General features: G+C 42.5%; 1 protein-coding gene across 1 annotated transcript in view; it reads left to right on the top strand.

The window, feature by feature from the left end:
• The window catches only part of LOC143296103 (KAT8 regulatory NSL complex subunit 3-like), a 131,980-nt gene that overhangs the window by 6,585 nt on the left and 100,670 nt on the right, over positions 1-24,725 (top strand). Inside the window, exons 2-3 of the mRNA XM_076607879.1 lie at positions 4,361-4,672; positions 5,696-5,851. Coding sequence (XP_076463994.1) covers positions 4,419-4,672; positions 5,696-5,851 — 410 coding nt within the window. The 5' untranslated portion in view covers positions 4,361-4,418. The remainder of the gene's footprint in view (positions 1-4,360; positions 4,673-5,695; positions 5,852-24,725) is intronic.

A 24,725-nucleotide genomic window follows, 5' to 3' on the forward strand; every position in this document is an offset into this window, starting at 1 on the left:
AGAAGTCATCATCATTAATTATCAAAACTATATGAACCCAAACAAATGCCTTGTGAACAATATATCATACTGTATTCATTTACCAACTGTTGTGATAAATCCGTTGATGATAATACATGCATGGTTGATATACCAATCACAATAATAATTAATATATTTTGATTTTCAAAAAAGGTAAGTTATTCAGTGGCAGAAGGATTACATGCAGAGCTGTGCTTGTCTGAAATCCTGTGAGCTTGACCTTGTCCAGTCCTGTTTATTGGTTGAATGCACTGATGTTCTACTGCCACATATTACTCATGTCATCAATTCTTCCTATTGTCTGGTTTTCCTGAAACTGTGAAAGCTTCACATCTGCTGTTGTACGTCTACTCATCAAGATTGTTTGAAAAATTATCGACCCGTCTCAGATATGTCATTTTTATCAAAATTGCTAAAAAAAAGAAAGAAAAAGATTGTATTGTCTCAGCTCTTAACTCATCTAGAACTTCTTCTTCTTTGTTCATGGGCTGCAACTCCCACGTTCACTCGTATGTACACGAGTGGGCTTTGAGGTGTATGACCATTTTTACCCACTATGTAGGCAGCCATACTCTGTTTTCGGTGGTATCTAGAGCAAATCATTTACGTAATTCTCACCAGTCAGCTGATAGATGTGATGATAGCTGTGAAATGACCCTTCTCAGAATAATCATTGATTTGCTTTCTTGATTTGATTTTTCTTTTTCTTTTACTGTTTTAGACTTGTCAGCGCTCCTGAAAATGGTGTATGGCTGCTTTCATGGCAGAGTAAAAATGGTCATACATGTAAAAGCCCACTTGTGTACATACGAGTGAACGTGGAAGTTGCAGTCCACGAATGAAGAACAAGAAGAAGAAGAAGAAGAAGACTCGATCAGCAGCCTTTGACACTATAGACCACTCTATCCTCTTGTACAGATTCAAAACTTCCTTTTGTGTTTGTGACACTGCACTAGCATGGATCATGTCTTACCTTTCAGATCGTACACAGAGAGTGTGTATAAATGGTAGATACTCAAGTCTATCTGCCTTTAAATATGGTGTCAACATCTGTTGTTTTTGTGCTGTATGTGGCTCCTGTGTTAGATATCACCAGTCATCATGAATGTCGCATGAGAGTTGTGCTGATGACTCCCAACTTTATCAGTTTGTGACTTTGTCTCCATACTGAAATTGATGCACTGTGACTCAAACATGGGAGTACATTGCAGACCGAAAGGACTGGATGACTCTCAGTAAGCTGCAACTGAATGTCAATAAGACTGAATTTATGATAGTTTGTCCAAAAAAGTTTCGTCAGCATCCTGACTCTGTTCTGAACTACACCACACCTGTTTCACTTTCTTCTTCTGTTTGCAGTCTTGGGATGATCCCAGACCTGTCTCTTTCCTTCCAATAGCACATTTCGAATATAATATGTAAAGCTGCCTGTCTGGAACTGCGTAGAATCAGTTATGTCTGCCACTATCTCTTTACTGATGCAACCAAAACTCTGAAGATTGGATTACTGCAATTCTCTTTTGGCTGGCCTTCCCAAATATCTGTTAGACTTCAACAAATTCAGATTTATGCAGCCGGATTCATTAGCAGAGCTTCAAAATTTGACCATGTTTCTCCTCTCCTTCAGTCTCTCCACTGGTTGCCTGTTTCTGATCAAATAGACTAAAGCTGTCCACAATGACTTTTTCTGCTGTCAGTGCATCTGGCCCAATGACTTTTTCTCTAGTCAACTGATCTGGCCTAAAGTATCTTTCAGAATTCCTTCAGATCTATACTCTGTCATGCCAGCTCGCCAGCTCCGTTGTTCCTCTGATACTCAACTTCTCAGGATACCTCACATCAGAAGTTAGACCTAAGGACACAGATAATTTTCTTTTCAATAGCCAAAGGCGTTTCTCTCATTCTCTCTCGCCATGACTACTGTAACTCCTTATTGTCTGGTTTGCCTGCTTCATCCATTTAGTCCCTTCAGTGCATACAAAACAAACTCTCTGCTGCCTGACTTGTCCTCAGAAAGAAAAGATCTGAGCACATCACTCCTATTTTGCAACATCTCTGTTGGCTTCCTGTCTTACACAGAATAAAGTATAAGGTCAGTACTCTATGTTATAAATGTATTCACAAATCTGCACCTTCCTGTCTTTGTGGCTGCCTTCACCTGTACACTCCATCTCGCTCTCTATGATCAGCTTCGGATCTCCTCTGTTTACGCATACCCAGATTCAGACACTCCACTGTTGGACGCCATTCTTTCTCTGTCTCTGGACCTTGCATTTGGAATGAACTTCCTCATTCGCTTCGTCAAGTCTCCGCACGCAGCTCTTTCAAGTCTGGCCTTATTTAGTGTGCTAAATAAATATCCATTATTAATTATTATTATTAACTGTGTCTTGAGCTTTAGTGATTCTTGGCATTCCTGATTTGATAGATCTGTAGAACCAACCAACCAACCAACCATTTTTGTATGATTACACCAAACTTGATGTTCAGGGTGATATTGGTATAAATATGCCTTTGTAGTAACTAGGATTTGTCATTTTGTGTAGGCAATAGAGGATGTTTTTGTGCTTTTGTTCTTTGTCAGTGTGTTAATCTTCACATGCACGCACACACACAGGCACATGCACGCACACACACACACACTCTCTCTCCTCCTCACTCCCACTCACTCAGTCATACACATTAAAAAAAAAAAGTGTCAGGACTGTTACTTGTCAGTTTTCTTGCACGCATGCACGCATCACACACACATTGATGTAGTGGACATGAAACCAGCTTCCATCCACATACTCCCTTTCCCTCCCCAAACTGGTTTGCTTCATTTTATAGTTTATTGAAAAAGAACTGTTTGCATCTAACTTTCTGCCTTTGTTTTGTTTGTGTGAGTTTTTTTTTTTACATCATGATTGCATGTTTTAACAATGTATTTTTTTTTAAAAGCAGTCAGGATTAGGAAAGAGCTCCCCCCCCTCCCCCTATCCCTCCTAAACACACAGAATAGAATATGTCTTTATTACCAAGTGCACTGGGGTGGGTAGGGATGGGGTGGGTGAGGGGTACAACATTAAAATAAAAAGAACAAATGTAAATTGAAAATTGTACAAACACAAATACAGCAGAATTTAGATATGTTGAATGTAACTTATGAGTGCACATACTCACGCGCACAGTTTATGCATACACAATATGCTCTCTTGCATATATACACACATATTACACATATATACAGGGCTGATGACTTGGTGAGTTGGTCTCCAATATATGATTGCTGGTTGTACAAGTTCATACACACAATCTCTAAATGTATACTTGTGTAATGTACTGGTTATATATTTTTTGGGGTATTTTCAAGTGAGATTTCATAAGATAAACCTTTTTGGCATGTAAACTCAGACAATTTCTTTTGTGTCATATGCATTGTAACTTTATCAGTAAATAATGTAGACTACTAAAAACATTTCATACAGGAAGTCACCCACTTACACATACACCCAATCAGCGCACCTACCCCCTAACAACCCTCTCTACTCACACACACACACACACACACACACACAGACACACATACCAGGACACAGTGATGATAACACACCAGCAACAGCAGTGACTGTCAAAATAGTGTCAGAAAGATAGAAGGTTGGAAACTGAATGGAAAGAGAATTACCTTCTGTAGGTAATTACTGAACTATTGTCAGGAATTACCTCCTGTAGGTAATTACTGAACTATAGTCAGGAATCTTCTTTCTTTCTTCTGACTTAAGTTACCTTAAATCAATGTATGACATGCCTGTATTGTTACTTACAGGCGCGCGCACACACACACACACACACACACACACACACACGTGTGTGTGTGTATATATATATATATATATATATATATATATATATATATATATATATATACCTAACCCCCAGCACACAGAGATTCTCATTCTTATGCTCAAGACATAATTTTTGGGGTCCTTAGTTGAAAAAGGATTCCTCCTCCTGCTTCCCTTTTTCAGCAGGAATGATTTTTTATTGATATGTATTACAAAACATGATTAATCAAAATAAGTGATGAATAATCAAAGCACGAACTATACCAATTTTCAAAGCAATGACAATGAGTGTGGACACAAAGCATATGCGAACATTGACAGCAGTGACTAATGGCAATGAATTGAAATATTCCAGCATAATCATGTGCAAATATTTATATCAGCACCAATAGTCCCAATAAGCTTTTCATATGGACATCATTTTCTACTGAATATATGTATGATCAGCAAATGCTATGCATTTTGTTTTCTTTTCTTTTTTTAATATATGCATGAATATGTCTGTTTGTTTGCAGCTTCTGAATCTTACTGTACCACAACCTCTGATGTTACTTGAAAGCCCACTGGAACAGGATGGCTCAGCAAGACAATTCCACGAGTTTAACTGTGCGACATCGATTTAGTGTTTCATCTTCATCTTTCTTAACCCAGTTGGGTTTGGCAGTTGGTATGGCAGCTGTTGGGGAACAGGAGATGGATGTAGTCATGTTAGACCACTGCTATGCTAAGCCCTGGTCTGCACACCCTGATGCTAGCAGTGCCCGCCCTCTTCGTATGCTTTTCATGCCCAAACAGACTCGTCCCTCAACTCTGGAAATGTTGCATAGGTCAGTATGTGTATTGCACTGCACAGCACATTGCTGCATTGTTCATTAATGTACTGTCCTGTCCTGTCCTATGTTGTACTGTACTATACTTTATTCTTTTTTCTACTGCCTTGTATTGTAGAGAGAGTATGTGTATGTGTGGGAGGAATGTGGCAGAATGGTTAAAATACTTATCTGCCAATAGTGTCCTTGAGGGTCTGGGTTCAATACCCACTCTTGCCCTTTCTCCCAAGTCTGAGTGGAAAATCAAACTGAGCATCTAGTCATTTATATGAGACAATATACTGAGGTCCTGTGTGCAGCACACACTTGGCACACTGAAAAAGAACTGATGGCAACAAAAGTATTGTACTCATGCAAAATTCTGTTGAAGAAATCCACTCTGATAGGATGTATGTATGCATTCAAGTCCTGGCAAACACATTGGGGTAAGCTGCTGTCAGGTGTCTGCATAGTAGATGTGGTGTAGTATATATGGATTTGTCCGAACACAGTTATGGCTTATTGAGAAACTTAAACTGTGTGTGTAAATGGGTTTTTTTTATTTTATTGTTTTATTTTTTATCTTGTTTCCCCATAATGGCACAGATTCAAAGTCCATTTGAATATGTCAAAATACGTAAGCTGTGTTAAGACTTAAAGAGAGAAACTAGCTCAACCAGATACAGTCATGTAATTAATTCATTTTGATTTAAAAGAAAAGTAATCACTCTAGTGAAGTAATTGAATGAATTTTTAAGTTTTGCTTTTTATTGTATTCGGCAGTCAGGAAACATCCTTCAGTTTTATTTTTGGATAAGTTTTTTTCATTCATTGGTCTGATATATATATATATATATATATATATATATATATATACATAGTGTAAGTAGAAATAAATATGTACAAATATTTGTTTTCAATTAGATGTCATCATCATATCATGCGTTTTCAAGAAAACAGTGAAATTCAGAACCAAATCATAAAGCTGCTTTCATTAGTGTGGATGCTTAACATTAAGTCCTAATGTTTTCTTTTTTCCAGAAATGTTGATCCACCGATTGATGTTGCTGATGCCCCACCAACACCTTCCATGCCATTTGACATCAATAAGGCTCGCAGTCTTATGACAGAGTGTGAACGGCATGCATCTTATGCACGCACTGATAGCCAAGAGGACTGGGAAGAGAAAATATCCAAGTAAGATAGACATGTTTCAAGAGTTCATGGTGGTTTTGAATTGTGCGTGAAAACAAAATCAGTGCATGTGATGACCTGTAGTTTTCATCAGCATTAACAGTTGCCCAACTGCTCAGAACAAATGGATTGTCATGTCAGGCAAGCAAAGCCCATTCTGTCCTTTCCTGACGGGGCAAGCAATATTTTTCAAGACAAGCAAGCAGCTTTGTTTTCTTTTCTTTTTTTGTCCCCTATTGATCCTGATCCTGATATTGATTGCCAGAGATCACTTGCAGACTATGTTTCCAGTTGCGACTTTGATAGGCATACTGAAGAAGAGTTGTTCTGCAACTCTAAGGTGACTTGCTATTGGCTGCTATTTTTGGACAGCCAATGGTAATTTTTCTTACAACCCAGTTTGTCTTTGGACATCACATATCTGCTTGTCTTGACTCGAAGTTTAGTTTGATTTTTTCTTGAATGAATATGAAAAAAATTGGTGATATGACATTCAGCGAGCTTTGTATGAAGTGCTGTAAACGAGGGGTGAAACTTGATGGCCGTAAAAGGGATCTCATTGAGAGGTAATTTACTTTCTTATTTTGATCAGTGACGAGATGAGGTGAACAAGTTGAACCTCAACTTGATGGGCACAGTAGCCGAGTGGTTAAAGCATTGGACTTTCAATCTGAGGGTCCTGTGTTTAAATCTCAGTGACGGCGCCTGGTGGGTAAAGGTTGGAGATTTTTCTGATTTCCCTGGTCAACATACATGCAGACCTGCTAGTGCCTGAACCCCCTTCGTGTGTATATGCAAGCAGAAGATCAATTACACATGTTAAAGATCCTGTAATCCATGTCAGCGTTTGGTGGGTTATGGAAACAAGAACATACCCAGCATGCAGGGGAGTATTGTTGCCTACATGGCGGGGTAAAAACGGTCATACATGTAAAAGCCCACTCATGTGCATACGAGTGAGTTTGGGAGACGCAGCCCATGAACGCAGAAGAAAAAAAAGAACCTCAGCTTGAACCCTCACCTTCATAAAAAACCAACAACAACAAAAAAAAACAAACGGGGGAAAAAAAAACCAACAGCTAATGCTGATACCCAGCTTCATAAAAATGCTCAAAATTGTAAGTGGTGAATGTGTGTGCAGCAGTACCAACACATGAAAACATTAAAAATACCACAGTTTTAAACAGTTTTATGCCAAAATACATACAGACAGCAAAGATAAGACCGCAAAGATGCAAAACTTGTAAAAATCTTGATTTGATTTTCATTGTTTTGAAATCTCATCCCATGTTTTTGTGCATAGCTAAGAATAGCTGGCTGTGACTTGAGCCAGATTTCGTGTGTTGCGTTAAATTTTTTCAAACTGGAATATTCTCTTTACTGTTTATTATTAAATTGTGCATTAAAATTTAAATAAAGAATGTGAGTATAAGTATAAAGTGTAAGATAAACTTATGGACAAAACAGAAAAAGAAAATAAATCTCTGATTAAAAAGAAAAAAACCCAGACTCCACCTTCCACATACACACACATATAAATATATTCACACACACACAAAAAATCATTCACAAAGGCATACATACGATATGTACACATCTTTCAGACTTAAAGCATCAGTCAGTGGATTTACACACGTTTGGGTGTGCGCCGGCACACACACACAGCCATACACTCACTCACACATACGATAGATCAATCCCTTTAACAAATGAGACATGCAAGTTTGTGGTCTTCTTCATCATGTAGAGCGTGCAAGTTTTGTTCTGCACATTGTATGCAATGGACAGGAAATGTATTCACTGAGCACAGATGAGTGCACAGATATACATTTGGTGTCATATACTGTACCATGTCAAACTGATGCAAACCAGGCCTATCTGTTTGCTCTTCAAATTTATTGCGGCAACTCAGTGATATGACATGTCGCCATTAGTGTCTGCTAGCCAATGAAATGCTGTTTCTGGCAGGCGGTAAGCAATCATTTTCAGTGGCTGCCATTTTTCAGATAAGTGACATTATCGATTTGCTGGTCTTTGACAATCTTTTATGCATTAGAAATGTTATTTTCATGCATGTTTGTTGTTTGTTGCGGCTTTCCAGGACGTTTTCGTCTCGGGATTTATATATCTTACATCGTTTGCGTCTGTTTGTGACGTTTTAATCAATGTTTTGTTTTGTGAACGTCGTCTTGCTTTTCTGCTCTCCTGTTGTCACTGCTGACCATTCTTGACTTTTCATTGTTCCTTTCTTCTACTTACGGACTCACCACAATACTTGGGAATAACTTGTCCCCATCGCAGAGCATCGCTAACCATTCTCGCGATTGCGGAACCCGTGACGTTGGGATAGTGCTCTTACAGGAGACTATCTCAGGTCCCATGACCCATGGATTCTCCCGTTTGCGATCGGGCCAATGCGTCTTTGTTGACACATTGAGGTGGAACAGCTCGAACTCCTAACACAGTCAGGAAGGGGACTGTGGGGGATTGGAGTTTGGGCCGGACCCCAAGTTATCCCAAGTGGAGGATGGTTTTGTTGAGGGATGTGCCCTTACTGTGCCTGTGTTGATGGCCTTAAAAAAACAAAACAAAACAAACAAACAAAACAGAAAAATAGAGAAAGAGATATTCATATATACATGTATTTATCTCTCTCTCACAGCTACTCTTATATTCAAGTTATAGGCCAGACATGATGTCACAATGGGGCGTGGTTCAGCCCACTATTCTCTGTTCATGGACAGGCTCTCAGTAGTGGCACTGCTTTCTCTCTCCATCCCTCCCATATCGAGTCCCCTCCCCCACCTCCCTCAGTGGGGGCGGACACCTATGGCCTTCGGGAGGGCCACACTCTCATGCTCTCCCTAGGTCAGGTCACCCCAGTATCCCTACGGGAGCGGATATGGGGCGCGTGGCACCCACCTGCTTGTCAGGTGAAGCTGCTATCCATTGGGTCTCCCCTGCTGGGGTAGGCACACACATGTCAGGTGGTCCCGCTATCCAGCTGGTCTTCCCTGCTGGGGGAGGCACACATGTGTCAGGCAGTCCCGGGACACCCAGGTTGGGACAGGTTACTGGACATCCTGCCGACCTGGATTAGTTTTTTTTCTTGATTTTTCCCTTCCTAGAAGTCCATGTGCCAGTGAGCATTGGGGATGGGCTTACAGGATGGTTGGCACTCACAGGTAGATCCCCCCATTCTACTTATAGAGGGGTGCACCACCGGCACCCCTTACCCTTATTAAGGTCAAGAGCCAGATGGATAGATGAGGGTGAGAAAGTAACAAAATACTTTTGCAATTTAGAGAAGCGACATTATATAAGAATATGGCTAAGCTCATTGATAAGGATGATAATGTATTAAGCAATCAAGAACATATGCTGCAGGAGGTTAAAAGATTTTTTGAATTTTTATACCAGGAATCAAATGTTGAGGACTGTAAGATACATGACTTGGTAAAGGATATACCCAAACTAAATATTAATGAAGCAAATGAACTAGAAGGCAAGATTACATTAGAAGAAGTGGGTCATGCACTTAGAAATATGAAAAACAACAAAAGCCCAGGAACACATGGATTTGGTGCAGAATTTTTTGTAATACTTTTGGGGGAAATAGGGCCGTGTATAGTTCGGGCACTAAATGTTTGTTTTGTAAAAGGGGAAATGTCTTGTGTACAAAGACAAAGAATAATAACATGTATACCAAAAGGAGACAAAGATAAACATTTTATAAAGCATTGGAGACCTATATCACTTCTAAATGTTATATATAAAATTGGATCATCCTGCATTGTAAATCATTTGAAGACTGTGTTGCCAAAACTTATAAACAAGGATCAGACAGGTTTCATGAGGCATAGCTATATTGGGGATAATATTAGACTTATTTATGATACAATAGCATATTTAGATGAAAACAATTTGTCTGGATTACATTTAAATATAGACTTCGAAAAAGCTTTTGATATGTTAGTTGGAACTTTATGTCCAAAGTATTGAAGGCTTTTGGCTTTCAAGAAGACATATGCAGATGGATAGAAACATTCTATAACAATATTAAATCTTGTGTTATTGTTAATGGTCAGATTTCCAATTGGTTTAATGTACAGCGAGGGTGTAGACAGGGTGACCCTGTATCGCCTTATTTGTTTTTAATGTGTGTAGAAATATTGGCTGTTATGGTATGTGAATGTAAGGATGTTCGTGGCATTATTATAGATAACACAGAACACAAAATATCTCAGTATGCTGACGATACAGAATTTCTCTTAGCAGGTGATAAGAAGTCATTTGAAACTTGCATAGACATATTAGATATTTCTGGGCGAAAATCAGGATTATATATGAACTCTAGAAAAACAAGTGAAATATGGTTAGGCAGTCGTAGAAACTCCCCAGTCCATAACATGGATCATTTGCAGATGGAATGGAACCCTGCACAATTTAAAATATCAGGTATTTGGTTTACTAATGATTTGAAAGACTGTACTCAAATAAACTACTCAGAAAGAATTGCTCATATAAAACACCGATTCAAGATTTGGATAAAGAGACAGATAACCCCAGTTGGAAGAGTGGCAATATTAAAATCACTCATTCTTTCAAAATTGATACATTTGTGGATGTTTTTACTGAACCCCCCCGATATTTTCTTCCAAAGTCCACAGAACTTATGCTGTCAGTTTGTATGGGACAGGAAAAGAGAGAAAATTAGTTGAAAAACTGTACACAAACATATAAGAAATGGAGGACTAGGACTGCCAGATTTGAAAACTTTTGCTGTGGCTTTGAAGCTGGCTTGGGTCAGAAAACTCCATATAACAAAACACAAATGGAAACATATTGCATTAAATAACTTTCCTCTGCTTAATAATATTGATGAATATGGACCCGAAATTATTATGACATTTATGACATCAAATAGTTTTTGATCAGAGGTATTGGTGGCTTATAGGACATACTTCTACACTGTTTGTTGTAAAGACTCAGCAGAACTTCTTGCTGAACTAGTTTTCTAAAACAGAAGAATTCAAATAGGTAAAAAGATTATTAAGTCTCGAAAGTACATAGATAAAGGGGTATGTTGTATAGCACACTTTAAAAAAAAAAATGTCATGGTCACTTTATGTGAAGAATTTAAGCAAACATATCATGTAGATATTGATTTTGTTACCTTTGTGGTTACAAATCTGCAGTATCGGAATATACAAGAAATACTAAAATAAAAGTAGGTGATAATAAATCCATTATTATGTCACTTTGTTTTAAAACTTTAATGTCTGTTGTCAAAGGATCGAGAATGTATTATTTGTATTTGTATTTCATTTTATCACCACAGATTTTTCTGTGTGAAATTCGGGCTGCTCTCCCCAGGGAGAGCGCGTCGCTACACTACAGCGCCACCCATTTTTTTGTATTTTTTCCTGCGTGCAGTTTTATTTGTTTTTCCTATCGAAGTAGATTTTTCTACAGACTTTTGCCAGGAACAACCCTTTTGTTGTCGTGGGTCCTTTTACGTGTGCAAAGTGCATGTTGCACATGGGAGCTTGGTTTATCGCCTCATCCGAATGACTAGCATCCAGACCACCACTCAAGGTCTAGTGGAGGGGGAGAAAATATTGGCGGCTTAGCCATGATTCGAACCAGCATGCTCAGATTCTCTCACTTCCTAGGCGGGCGCGTTACCTCTAGGCCATCACTCCACATAGGCCATCACTCCACTTAACTCACTCATTGAGAATAACATTGCACCAAAATGCTGTGCAAAATGCAATGAAAAATTTAATGTTGAAAATGATTGGAAAAAATGTTTTTTTTTTATATATACACAAACTTTCTGATGTAAAAATGAAATGGTTTCAAATGAGAATTGTCCATAGGTGTATAGGGACAAATGTGGTTTTGAAACAAATGGGATTATCATCTAATGACAGCTGTAATTTTTGCTCCTTTGCAAAAGACAGCATTGATCACATGTTTTGGAATTGCCCAGAAATCCAAAAATTATGGCATGATTTTATCGCAGTGGTGAATGAAAAATGTATGAATGTTCACAATATGCAGTTGACAAAAAGCCTTGTTATCCTTGGAGTTGATCAACATATATACATACTGATGCCACTTTTTATCTTTTGTTGGCAAAGCAGTATGTGTATATCAGTGTAAAATGAACAAAACTAATCCACTTTTGAGAGCATTTCTTAGTAAGCTTAAACATAGATACAAAATAGAAGAATATATAGCACAAATAAATTTACGGTATTCTGATTTTCAGAACACATGGATGCCATATAAACCAATGTTCTTGGAGTAATCGCTTACTTCTAATCGGCTGCCTGACAAAGAATCTTTGTTGCTGATGTATATTTCTATATCTGTTTATATGTATATGCATGTATATGTTAGCGATGGTTGATACTTTATTACACAGTCCTTACAAAGTGTTTGTGTATAGGAAGAAAAGAAAAAGAAAGGAAGGAAAAGAAAAAAGAAGAATATATTTTTTTTAGTTAAATTTTTTTTTTTTTTTAATTCTTGCAATAAAATCCTCGAGGCCCCATCTCCCACTGAAAACGAAGTGTTACAACTCCATTCAGCATGTTAGCCTATTTTGTGTAATTGAGTTCCACTCATTCATGAAATACTCCAATTGTTTAAACCTTTTTTTTTTTTTGTTTATGTTTTTCATTGTCTGTCTGTCTTTCCCCATACATATATGCATTTGCATTCCACATCCTTCTCCTTATATGTTGTATTATCACCATTTTCTTTTGTTTGTTTGTTTGTTTATTTTTTGTTTGGGGGGGGGGGGGGTCTGGGGGGTGATGTGTGTGTGTTTGTTTGTTTTTTGTTTTGTTTTGTTCTGTTTTTTTTTCTTTAAAAAAAAGAAAAAGAAAAAAAGAGAAAAAGACAAATATATGCGATTGTTTACCACCTTGTACTTGTGAACTGAATAAAAACAAGTTAAATTTTTTTTTTTTTTTTTTTTTTCCACTTAATATTATAGTTGAAGCTCTTATTTGTCTTCACATTTTTTGTACAACCAAAGTGAGCTGTTCTAATGTTAATTGTGCACAATGGCATCATCTGTTGTGGAACAAAGATACAAAATGAATCCAAAGCTGTTGTACAATCTGACAGTCCCAAAAGAGGTGCTGGATTGTTTGTATTCCTAGACTGCAAAAATTACAGAGAGCTAGGGAATTCTATTGATATCTAGAAGCCCCGTCTACATCATGAGGTAGTCCTTTATTTTAATGATTTTGGTTGGGTTACTGGTTGTGTTTAGACTGCTTGTCATACGCTTAGCAAATTGGTGACACCTGTCTCAAGCTGTGCAATCAAGGTGCACCAGAATACCATATTTTGCTTTTTAAGCAGATGCTCCGAAAGAATTGAAGTGTCAGCTCGAAGACGAAGACAGTGAGCAAATGTTTATCAGACGATTTGATACAAAATTGAATCAGAAGAAAAAGTTTACATTTAAAAGTTTACACTGATGGCTCGGTTCTGGATGATAGCAGCGCGGGATCTGCTTTTGTCATTCCTGGCCTAAAACAGAAAAATCATATTATTTAGGTAAGGGACATTAAATTTTTACAGTTGAATTGGTGGCCATCCTTATGGCTCCAAATCATCTTGTTCAAATACCAATGATGGTAAGTAATATTCTGTTTTGCGTTGATTTTCAATCTGTTTTAAAAAGTTTTCTCCTTTTTGAGAATAATCAAAGAGAAGATTTATTGTTTGAAATTTGGTATTTATTTCACTCCCTAATTATGAAGGGTACAAATGTTGATTTTTGTTGGATACGATCCCATTCTGGATTCCTTTATAACGACCAAGCAGACAGAGCAGCAAAAAGGGAAGCAAAGAATTATACAGATAGTATAAAAGTATTGCCCATTGTCATACAAGGAAATAAGTAATATACTAGAAAGAGACTTTTGTAGGTGCTTTCATTCAGCTCTAAAACCTCGTCAGTTGATTCTGTCAGAATTTGGTCCGATTCGCAGACTTTGCCAGGAAACCTATGAACGCCTAAAAAATTGACTAATTTTGAAGTGCATTTTCTCAAATATGATTTCATTTTGTGAAAAACTATCCGACTGCAATAATTATTTATCATCTATATTTTAAATTTTTATTGTGTTTGTTTTATGCAATGCGTGAATGAGTTCGTGGATAAAACAAAAAGAAGTGTACTGTAACGCGAAACGGCAATCCTTGTTCAATGGCGGCCAGCGTCTTTTTGAGCGCAACACAGTTAGTTTCAACCACACAGTGGAAAAAATCGCATCCGTTGTTTTCCATTCATTGGTTACTGTTAAAAAAAACTGGGAGCCGTGAAAAGCAAAATTTCAAGGAGAACTTTCGTGCGGTTTTTTTCAAGCCTTGGGCGAAGTAGGGTAGTTAGATCTGAACGCAAAGTCAGGGGAAATTTTCGGCTATCTTTCAACGCCTCGCGCAGTTTGAAAATGAAATCTGACCCTACGCGATATTGCATGAGCGGTAAAGATTATTTTCTGCTGATTTCAATGGTATCCGAAACTAAGGTTTTTGATCCATGCCCAATTTGCTCCAGCGATTCAAAAGCAGGTACCCCTCTTCGTCAGTTGCGTCGGCACAATCAACATTCGACACAGGAGAGCGGCACTTCATCAAACACAAAAAAGGCACTGTTTCTCCAGAAAATCTGAAGTTCCATCGGTAAGTTTTATATTAGTTTTGAAAACAAATGTCTTTAGCACTTTCATGCACAATATAGATGTGAAATTCTTTGAATCAGGATTTTGATCGATGTCAGTAACAGAGCAGCTTGGATCTATTTCATCAGTGTTTTCGTAGTGTGACACTGTGTTTCAGTCGGAATATGATTTATTTTTTTCTGAGTAAAACACACAAAAACTATTGATACAGAATGAAAAATGGACGTTAAAATGGAGACCATGAATTCCCATTACTAATATTTGATTGATTTTTGCTTTAGTAAGGAAAATATTACTAGCGTCGTCTGCTGCAAATTCGGTGAGTGTTTTAAATAAGTGAGTTAAAAATTGTAATGTGGTTTCTTTTTCCATAAAATGAGCGTTTCATTCAACATCACACAAGAGTTGCATTTTGCTTCGATAGCTGTGACAGACAGATTGATACTATGCTCTCACATTCCAAAAAGAACAAGAATACCAATTCATACTACCCCCTTGCCCCCTCCCTGCCCCCCTCTCTCCTCTGCAAACTTCACTGTCATAATTTGCTGAGAGTTGTATGGTCATTCCCCTCCTCTGTCTCCAAGTATCTCCCACCAATGGTAAGGAGAGGGGAGGGGGTTGTCAATGGTTGTGGCAAACTTGGCATTGAGCCAAATCACTGACCACTTGCTCCAGCTGAGAATTACTGACTGACTGCTGACAGTGATATAACCCACCACCTGCTCCCTCCAGTCATCCCCCTTCCCCATTTCTTTCCTGTTAATGGAGTAGGTGTGTGTGTGTGTGTGTGTGTGTGTGTGTGTGTGTGTGTGTGAGAGTTTGCATTTGCACATGTATGCTTATGAGTATGTGTATGTATCATTGTATGTCTGAATATGAAAAAAAGTGTAATGTGCAGAGATTTCTGATTAATCTAGATGAACAGTGCAGTCAACATCCTGTTTCTTCAAAAATTTAACACCAATTTTTAACAAACTAAAATTAGTAAAAAGAAAATCGGTACAATAACACCCATAGCCTTAGTTGCACATCAGGTTCAGTCAAACTATATGACACTAGCAGGGATCCAGCAATTAAGTGACAGAGAGAAAGAGAGTATACTGTGTGTGTGTGTGTGTGTGTGTGTGTGTGTGTGTGTGTGTGTGTGTGTTCATGTAACCCATGATATGCTGTGCATCTAGACTGCATGAAACAGAAAACAAAAGAAAGTAAACACATAATTCATGAAATGATAAAATGCAAAATACCATGCACATATTGTGAATGAAATATTCAGTTTGATATATATCTAAGACATGCATTCACACGTACACACACAAATAAAGGTGAGTACACAAAATATTCATCAAAGAATAAGATACTGAGTATGGTGTGCATATTAACAATACAATATTCAATATTTAGAAATCGTATATACCTAAGACATTTAGTAATACATTCATCTCAGTCATGAAATGTAACACCCTGAAGAAGAAATATCTGAGTAAATAACTGCATGCAACAAAGACATCCATAAGATACAGTACATGTAGGTGGCAAAGGTCTTGTCAGCAATTGGAAAGGACAGACCCCCAAAATTTCGGCCTCAGTTGCCAAAGCATAAGTTGTTGCTGCTATTTGAATTATTTTGTGAAAGGTAAATGCAGCCATATAGTTCAGTTCAGTGAATTTTGTGTTGCTGTTGAATGAATACTTACCTGTTAGTGTGCCATTTTATAATTCTGTTATCAGAGTTATCCTCCCACTCAAAACACACCAAAATTGACAAAAGCCTAAACCTATATTAAACTGATAGCTCTGTTTTTGGTATGTTTTAAATTGAATACATCTTTGGTGTCATATACTGTACCATGTCAAACTGATGCAAATTAGGCCTAGTGGTTTGCTCTGCTTGGCCAAATTTCGCGCGGCTAACAGTGAAAAGACGGGCCCGCCCGCTCTCAGCCAATCAAACGCCTCTAAAAGCTATAAGCGCTGAATCATTCCTTTGGCCAAGGCTCTCCACGCCATCTTGTCAGGTTTACGCTCTGTCTCGTCTTACGCTTTTTTCGGCTATTAAGCGTATCCTTTTGGCCTTATTTTGTTGCATGCGGCTTGTGTTTATTGTATTCTTACATTCTGTGTACTCGATTCGACTCGGCACCCTCGATTCGTTCGTTTTTTTCTGCCTCTAAGTCAATCCTGTCTTTCCTTTCTCTGTTGGGGGTCGGATTTTCGCTGGGTGCCTAAGCGCGGGTTCCATGCCTCGTGTGCCATACCACGAAGGCAGGGATCATGATGCTGGGATTGAGACTCGGCAAGAGACTCTCCCAGGCCCGGAGCTCATGATTCCTCCCGATACGGACCACGGCGATGCGTCGTTAGACGCTGATCGCGGAGGCGACTTTCGTACCAGTAAAACGGTCATGAAGGGGACCGGGGGGAAAGAGGTACGAGCGTCGCCTCCCGAGGTGTCCCAGCGCGAGGCGGGGAGAAGGGGGAATGGCAAGTCCTCTCCGGGCTGTGGGGACTCCCAGCTAGGCGCGGACTCCCAAGGGGAGGCCGCGCCCGGCCATTACCCGGGTCCCCACTCGGAGACGGCCCTCACGGGCCCCATTGTTGTTCCCCCTCCTCCCTTCTCTGTCGACCCCCCTCCCCCACCTCCTTTTGGGGGGGGGAGAAAAATTTGGTTCCGGGGGGGGATCTCTACTTTGCCCACCCTGGGCCAAGCCACCCCAGTCTCTCCACGGGAGGGGATTCGGGGCGCGTGGCAACCTGCTCTGCAGGTCTTCCCGCTATCCAGCCGGTCTCCCCTGCTTGGGGAGGCCCGCGCGTGTCAGGCGGTTCCGGGCAGTCAGCTCGCTCGTCTTCGGGCGGGACTGACACCCAAGTCGGACCTGACCTCCCTCCGACTTGGCCAGGTTGTTCCCTTCATGGAGGTCAACGCGCCAGTGACCCTTGGGGTTCGGGTCACAGTATGGCTGGTGCCCACGGGTGGTTACCCCCATTCTACCCGTACTGGAGCGCACCTAGGGTGCACGCTGGGTTGCCGGGAGTACCAAGGGCCAGCCCCTTGTCCGCTCCCCACCGCACCCAACCCAGCACATCTCACAGGGTGACACACACAGCCCCGACAAATGGGATCGACTTCTTGTCGGTCAGGTCGAGCTCCTCGACCAATATTGCCACTCTGTCCACAAATCGGGCCTCTGTCTACCCACAGGTGACCTCCACGGTCACAACGGCCTCCTTGTCAGGACCGACGGCTGCTCAGGGGCCCTACTCGGCCTGGCGGAGCCTGTGGTTCCCACCTGCCCAGCCCTCGGTCCTACAGTGAGATGAGTGGGTGTTTGTCCCCTCACAGCACTCGTGGGTCCCTCTTGCATCCAGGGACGCCCTCTCTGAAAAGGTTTGGCACCCACCATCCCAAGCATGGTTGGACCTACGGTCCACACACTCCCCACCCGCTTCAGGTGTCAAGGACATAACAGTGGCGGCCATGGTCCCGGCTCGGGATCGTCCCAGCTCATCCCGCTGGGCTGACCACAGCTCACAGGACACCCCAGTGGGTACATCCACTTGGGATGGCACCCAGCAGGGGATGGACTGCGAACAAGAGTGGGAGCCCCTGTCTTCGGATGAGGACGAACAAGCAGATGAGCACTCTTCGCCCACATCCCAGGGGGGACAGATTGAGCCCGCACCTCCCTAGGGACCAGCCTGAACCAAATTCGGACTTTGCCGAGCTCGAACTGACCCTCCCCAATAGGGTCACGTATGCCGAATCAGTCCCTCAGGCTACTTTGTTACCCTTGACCCTCCCTACGCCATGTGACTCTAACTCCAGAACCACAAGGCGACTCAGAGTGCCAGAAATGGTGCAGGAATGGCTTAATAAGCCAGCCCGCACTGTCAGGGGTGCTGCTTCCATCCCTCCTCCAGGCAGGGAGTCCCTCTCTGCCCCGAGCGCCTTTTCCCCGGGAAAGTTCCTTAAAGATTCCTCCAAGGGAGGGGTGTGGTCCTGGTACACACAGGACCACCCTGCCTACAGCGGAGCAGAGCCCTCCGCACAGGACAGGATGTTGGTCTCACAGCGCACCACCTTCCCCACTTCAGCTACCCTATCCTTTAAAACGTTAGCAGAGTGGAACAAATTGGCCCGCCGCTGCCTCCTCGAGGTTTCCACGGCATACACCTTCGACGCGTTCCTCCACAGGGCCAATGAGCTGTGGGAACAGTGTCCGGTTAATCAGGACACGGGGTCTCCTTCCTCTGTCCTGCCTGGCCTCTTCACCGACCAGAGGTTACACGCTTTTGGCAATAGGGTAGCATCTGGTCTCACGGCAGCTGCAGACACAGCTACCAGCCTTCACTTCAATACTGTGCTAGCGCGGCGTGATGCCATTCTCAGCCTCTCTAACATTCCTGTGGAGGATAGGGCTGCCCTGCGGTCCATCCCAGCACAGCAGCACTCCCTCTTCGGCCAGTTCCCGCCCCATTTTGTCAGCCACAGGGCAGAGACAAACAGGGAGGTGGCCTCATATTTGGCCCACACCTCTCATGGGCTCCAGGGTTCTATGCCATTGAAAAGACCGGCCACCAGGGCCCCTCCATATACCACACCGCCTAAGTCAAAGCAGCGTGTGCAGAATCAGTGGCAGAGGAATAAACCACCTTATGTCCGTCCAAGCCGACCGGCCATGCCCAAGGCCAGAAGGCAGCACCCCCAATGACTGGGCCCCGATTCAGCACCGCCAGTCGTTCAGCCCCTCCAAGTAGGAAACTTGTCCCGGCATGCACATCAGTGGTGTGCTCTGGGACTCAACGACGGGATTATGTCGGTGCCAGAGTCGGGGTACATGCTGTCGTGGGTGGAGGACCGCCCCCCTCTAAGATCCACTCCTCCTCCTTCGGTGCCCAGCTCGACGGAGCAGGAGAGCGTCCTAGAAAAAGAGATATCACACCCACTCCTCATGGGGCTATATCTCAACTCTCGGACCCGGGCCCCGGTTTTTACGGCTGGTTGTTGGTGATTCCAAAGGTCTCGGGAGGGTGGAGACCAGTTTTGGACTTGTCCCCCCTCAACAAATTCCTCCCCAAAATCAAATTCAAGATGGACACACAGGCACAGATTCGGGAGACCATCCAACAAGGTGATTGGCCTACCTCTATCGATCTGGAAGATGCTTATTTTCATATACTCATCCATTCGGCATCCCATCGGTACTTGAGGTTCGTGTGGAGGGACAAGGGGTTCCAGTTCCCGGCCCTCCCATTTGGTCTGTCCCTTGCCCCTTTCCTGTTTATCAAGGTGGTGCGGGAATTGGTGTCCATCGTCCGCTCGGAATCCATTTGTCTGTGTGTACCTGGACGACTGGCTTATCCTGGCCCAATCGCAGGCCCTGTGCCTGAGTCATACGGCCAGACTTCTAGACCTTTGCTCCCAACTGGGCTTCCTCATGGAACAGCAGATATGCAATCTGTCCCCACGTCAGTCCTTCGACTTCTTAGGGATGAGATTCGACACGCGGTCCATGATAGTCTCTCTGGCGCCAGATCACTGGGACCGTCTGCCAGGCTTCCTCAACCACTGGCGCCACTCCTCCCAAGATACAGCGCGGACACTTTCTTCCCTCTTGGGCATGATGGAGTCCACGGCACCTCTCATTCCCCTGGACAGGGTTCTCAAGCGCACTGAGGTTACGCCGGTCCCAGAGCACTCAGCCATGGGATACCCAGATATGTCTGGGCGAGTGGATCCTCGAGGTGACATCAGAGTGGTTAATCACCCCCCTTCGGACACAGAGGTTGCCCATAGCCCCACCTACTCTTCAGGTGGCACTCTTCACAGACGCCTCCTCCCTGGGCTGGGGAGCCCACATGGACTCACTCCATGCAGCAGGGACTTGGTCCCCGGAGGAGCGCCTATGCCACATCAATGTTCTGGAACTGGAGGCAGTTCGCAGGGCTCTCCTGCACTTCATGGGGGAGGCCACTGGCAAGACCATCTGCTTGTTCACGGACAAGACGACGGTCGCATGTTATGTGAACAAATGGGGGGGAGCGCACTCGGCAGACCTCTCCATGCGGACCGAGGCTCTCCTCCATTGGTACCACAGCAAGGGCATTGCACTTTCAGCGAGACACTTAGCAGGAAAAACCAACATCTTGGCAGATGCTCTCAGCAGGTCCAAGAGGGTCATACGCACAGAGTGCACCCTGGACAAGGACAGCCTTCAGTGGGTGTGGGAACAGTGGTTTCAGCCGATGGTGGACCTTGTTCAACAAGAGACTTCCCACTTACGTCTCTTCGGTTGCCAACCCAGAAGCGTGGGCAGTGGATGCTCTCTCTCTAGACTGGAGCAGTCTGATTGCCTCCGCGTTTCCTCCCTTTCCAATTCTGTCCAAGGTGATACGGAAAGACAGATTGGAACACCCGAAATGGCCAGCCCAGACCTGGTTTCTGGACCTTCAGTCCCTGACACATGTTTCCACCCCTGGAACTTGAAACCAAATCTCATCTGCTGAGGCAGCCTCGCTCGGGCACTCCTCATTCCAATCCTCAACTGCTCCACCAGCATGCATGGCTGCTGTGCGGTCGGGACTGTCAGCATCACCATTGAAGTCCTCGACCCCTCGGTCGGCCTCTGTGTCGGCTGCGCTGACCCAGGGGTGTGCCTCCTCTGACCTCCTCTCCATAGTCACCAGAGCAAGGAGGCAGGGAACGGAGACTTTGTATGACTTTCGCTGGACGAAATGGTTGCGGTGGTGTACAGCTCAGGGCATTCCCCCTACGAACCCTACGAGCATGCAGCTGGCCAACTTTCTGGCTCTCTGCTCCTCGGTTCTCATCCTGTCTGCTAGTTCTGTGCGAGGGTACAGGTCTGCCATCTGTACCACAATGGAAACAGCTAGGTGATCCCGCCTTTGAAGCGGATTTCCTGCTCAGAGAGGTGGCTAGGGGTGCCCCTCTGAAGGAAGCTAGAGACCCCAGAAGAGTGCCCCTCTGGGACTTGTTCCTGGTGCTGGATTTCATTCGAAAACAGCCCTTCCAACCATTGGGGACTATTCCTTTTGACATCCTCACCCTCAAGACCACTTTCCTTCTGTGGCTGGCCACAGGCAGTCGTAGAAGTGAGCTGCATGGTCTTAGTGGAATGCCACAAGATCTGGCCTTCCACAGAGATGGTTCCATCACTATTCGTTTCCTTCCAGAGTTTCTGGCTAAGAACCAAGACCCTGAGGTTCCTTCCCCCTCTCTGAGGGTCAGACCTTTGTCTGATATTGTTGCCCAAGATGATGAGGATAGGCACCTCTGCCCTGTTCGGTGTCTCAAATATTATTGGGATAGGTCTCGCCATAGGCGTTCTTCTCAGAGGCGTCTGCTCATCTCCCTCAATGAGAATTACAAGAAAGACATCGCTGCAGGCACCATTTCCCGCTGGGTTTCCCAAGTCATTCGTAGAGCCCACTCTCATGCACACAGGGATATCAGCTGTCTTCATCCCAGAGCACACGAAGTGCGGGCCATAGCTACTTCGGCTGCTTTCCAGCACTCAGTGCCAACGCAGCATGTCTTGGAGGCAGCCTTCTGGCGGTCTGAGAATCCCTTCATCAACTTCTACCTCAGGAATTTCCGTATGACCAGGGCTGACGGTTCCAAGGGGATTTCCTTGTCGCGGCTAACACTGCCGTCTCAGTTACAAGGGCTCCCCATACGAACCAGTAGGCGTTGCCCTCCTCCATTTGCTTTAAATTCTGCATCAGTTTGACATGGTACAGTATATGACACCAAAAGGAGGAGTTTGTATTATACTCCATGTTTGGTGTTACATATACTTACCATGTCAAACTCGAATGCCCGCCCGTCCGTCCCCGCATCTCCGCCGTTGTTCTCATGGGGCATTTTGTTCATGGCCACGGAATGATTCAGCGCTTATAGCTTTTAGAGGCGTTTGATTGGCTGAGAGCGGGCGGGCCCGTCTTTTCACTGTTAGCTGCGCGAAATTTGGCCAAGCAGAGCAAACCAATAGGCCTAATTTGCATCAGTTTGATATGGTAAGTATATGTAACACCAAACATGGAGTATAATACAAACTCCTCCTATTTGTTCTTTCTTATGAGCTGATCTGTGTATCTAACTTGTTGCAGAAATGGCTGCTCATGGCAGGGTATGCAAGACCTATTCCATGATCCAAAAAGGCCAGTATGAACATTTCAGGTAGCGAGCAGCAAATTATTTCTGATGCCAGGAAACTTGTGAGTGCCAAAAAAGAGATTTTTTGGTGTGCATTTTCTCTCTTGTGAATGCCATTTTGTGAAGAAATAAAGATGCATGATCCACCTTTTATTTCTTATTTATTGTGTTTCTTTTATAATGAAATGCATGACTGAGTTCATGGATGGAGGAAAAAACTAGAGAGCTGAAAGAAAATAGATTCATCTATTGTCATTTTTGCTAGCAACTTAAGTAATATTTGCTCCCACCTGGGAACCTTTGTTGTGGAATGCCCCATCAACCTACCCATTCTGTATAATGCTCTCAAGATGCATTTGTTTAAAAATTTGCAGTAATTTTGCAGAAGCTGATCAGCCTAGACCACTGGTAACTTATTGTGGCTGTAAATTCAATATTTTTTCAAAAACACAAATTTTGAGGAAGTCTCATCCACAACATGCACCCTTTTTTAATGAGAAAATCAGGTATCATTCCTTTTCTGCCAACTTTAGAGGGAAGGTTTAAGGTTGATTTTAATTTATTTTGAAAGCTGCCATTTCACTTAATACAAACACAAAATTTCCTGGTCCTACTTGTGACAGTTACTGAAATATTCATCTTTGCAGCATGCTACCCCAATAAACAGTCTTTTCCGCTGGTCAAATTGAAGATTTTTCAAAGTTTGAGACTCTGAACTTAAAATTCAGTTAACTATCCCGCCTGAACAAAAAATTCAGTGCACTTTTTGTGATGTATTCTGCAAGATATTTTTTATTATGAAATGCAACTGTCCATCCTTTTCAGTGCTGCAGACGTTCAAAGTTGCTATTCTGTGCAGATTGACACGTCTTGATTTTCTATTTCCCCCTACTTTGACAGACATATTTTCCAATTTCTTTGCTGCTGAAGTGTTAGTGTTTTCTTGTGCAATATGCCATTATCATATGGTTTTTAAAAGCATACGAGTTTTCATTTCAGTACCCTCATGGACAGTACAGTATGACTGTGAAAATGTAAAAATATTAAGTACCAACAGCACGTACGCATACTCACATCTTTAAAAAGGAATATCTTCAGAACCAATCAAGATATTCACTTACTGTTTTTATTGTTTTTCTTATATTGTCATGTTGTTTGCCAAAAATCACATTTTAGTTATTGTAATGAATATTTAAATTTTCACTGCTGCCACCTACTTAAACTTTAAGTAATTTCCTGTAATTGTATTTAGATATTTTTTTCAAATTTTACCCACATTTCACGCTCATTTGCCCAGTTTCCCCTAACTCTCCATTCATTCACATCCCCCACCCCTTCTAACCGATAATACTAAAATGTATACATTAATACAGTAACAAAATGTCTTCAGTCACTGATATGTGTGATGGGACATTAAACAAAATTCCTCCTCCTACAAAATGAAGGGAGCAATGAAGTGACTGGCAAAATTGAGAACAGTATCACTGAAAAGAGCAGACTCTGACCACATGACTGAGAGTGATGCAACTGAAATAGCAGCAGTACAGAGTGGGAGTGACATTCTTGGCACTGAAACAGTACAGGGAGGTGTAGAGGTGGAAATTGGGTGAGAGGACAGGGTGACTGGACAGAGTGTAGTGGGTCAGAGAGAGGGAAGAGGGGGCAAAGGCTGATGGGAGGGGGCATGGCCATATTATGTTTGAGGAGGTTAATGTAGGGCCAACAAACAACACTTGGCCTATTGCTGACTTAACTGGTGACATTGGACTGAAAAGAGACCCACACAATACAGACTACATTGACTTTTTCTGTCTTTTGTAGATGATAATCTAAATCAGAAATTTGTTGAGGAAACCAATTTGTTTTTACTGCAGACACTCAACAGGTAGATCCAGTGTCTCTATCACAACTATACCACGGTATCTTTCAGATCTCCTCCATCTGTACCATCCTTTTAGGTCGCTGTGCTTAGTTGACACCTCTCTGC

Source organism: Babylonia areolata, chromosome 2 (assembly GCF_041734735.1).
Source record: "Babylonia areolata isolate BAREFJ2019XMU chromosome 2, ASM4173473v1, whole genome shotgun sequence".
Lineage (NCBI taxonomy): Eukaryota > Metazoa > Mollusca > Gastropoda > Neogastropoda > Buccinidae > Babylonia > Babylonia areolata.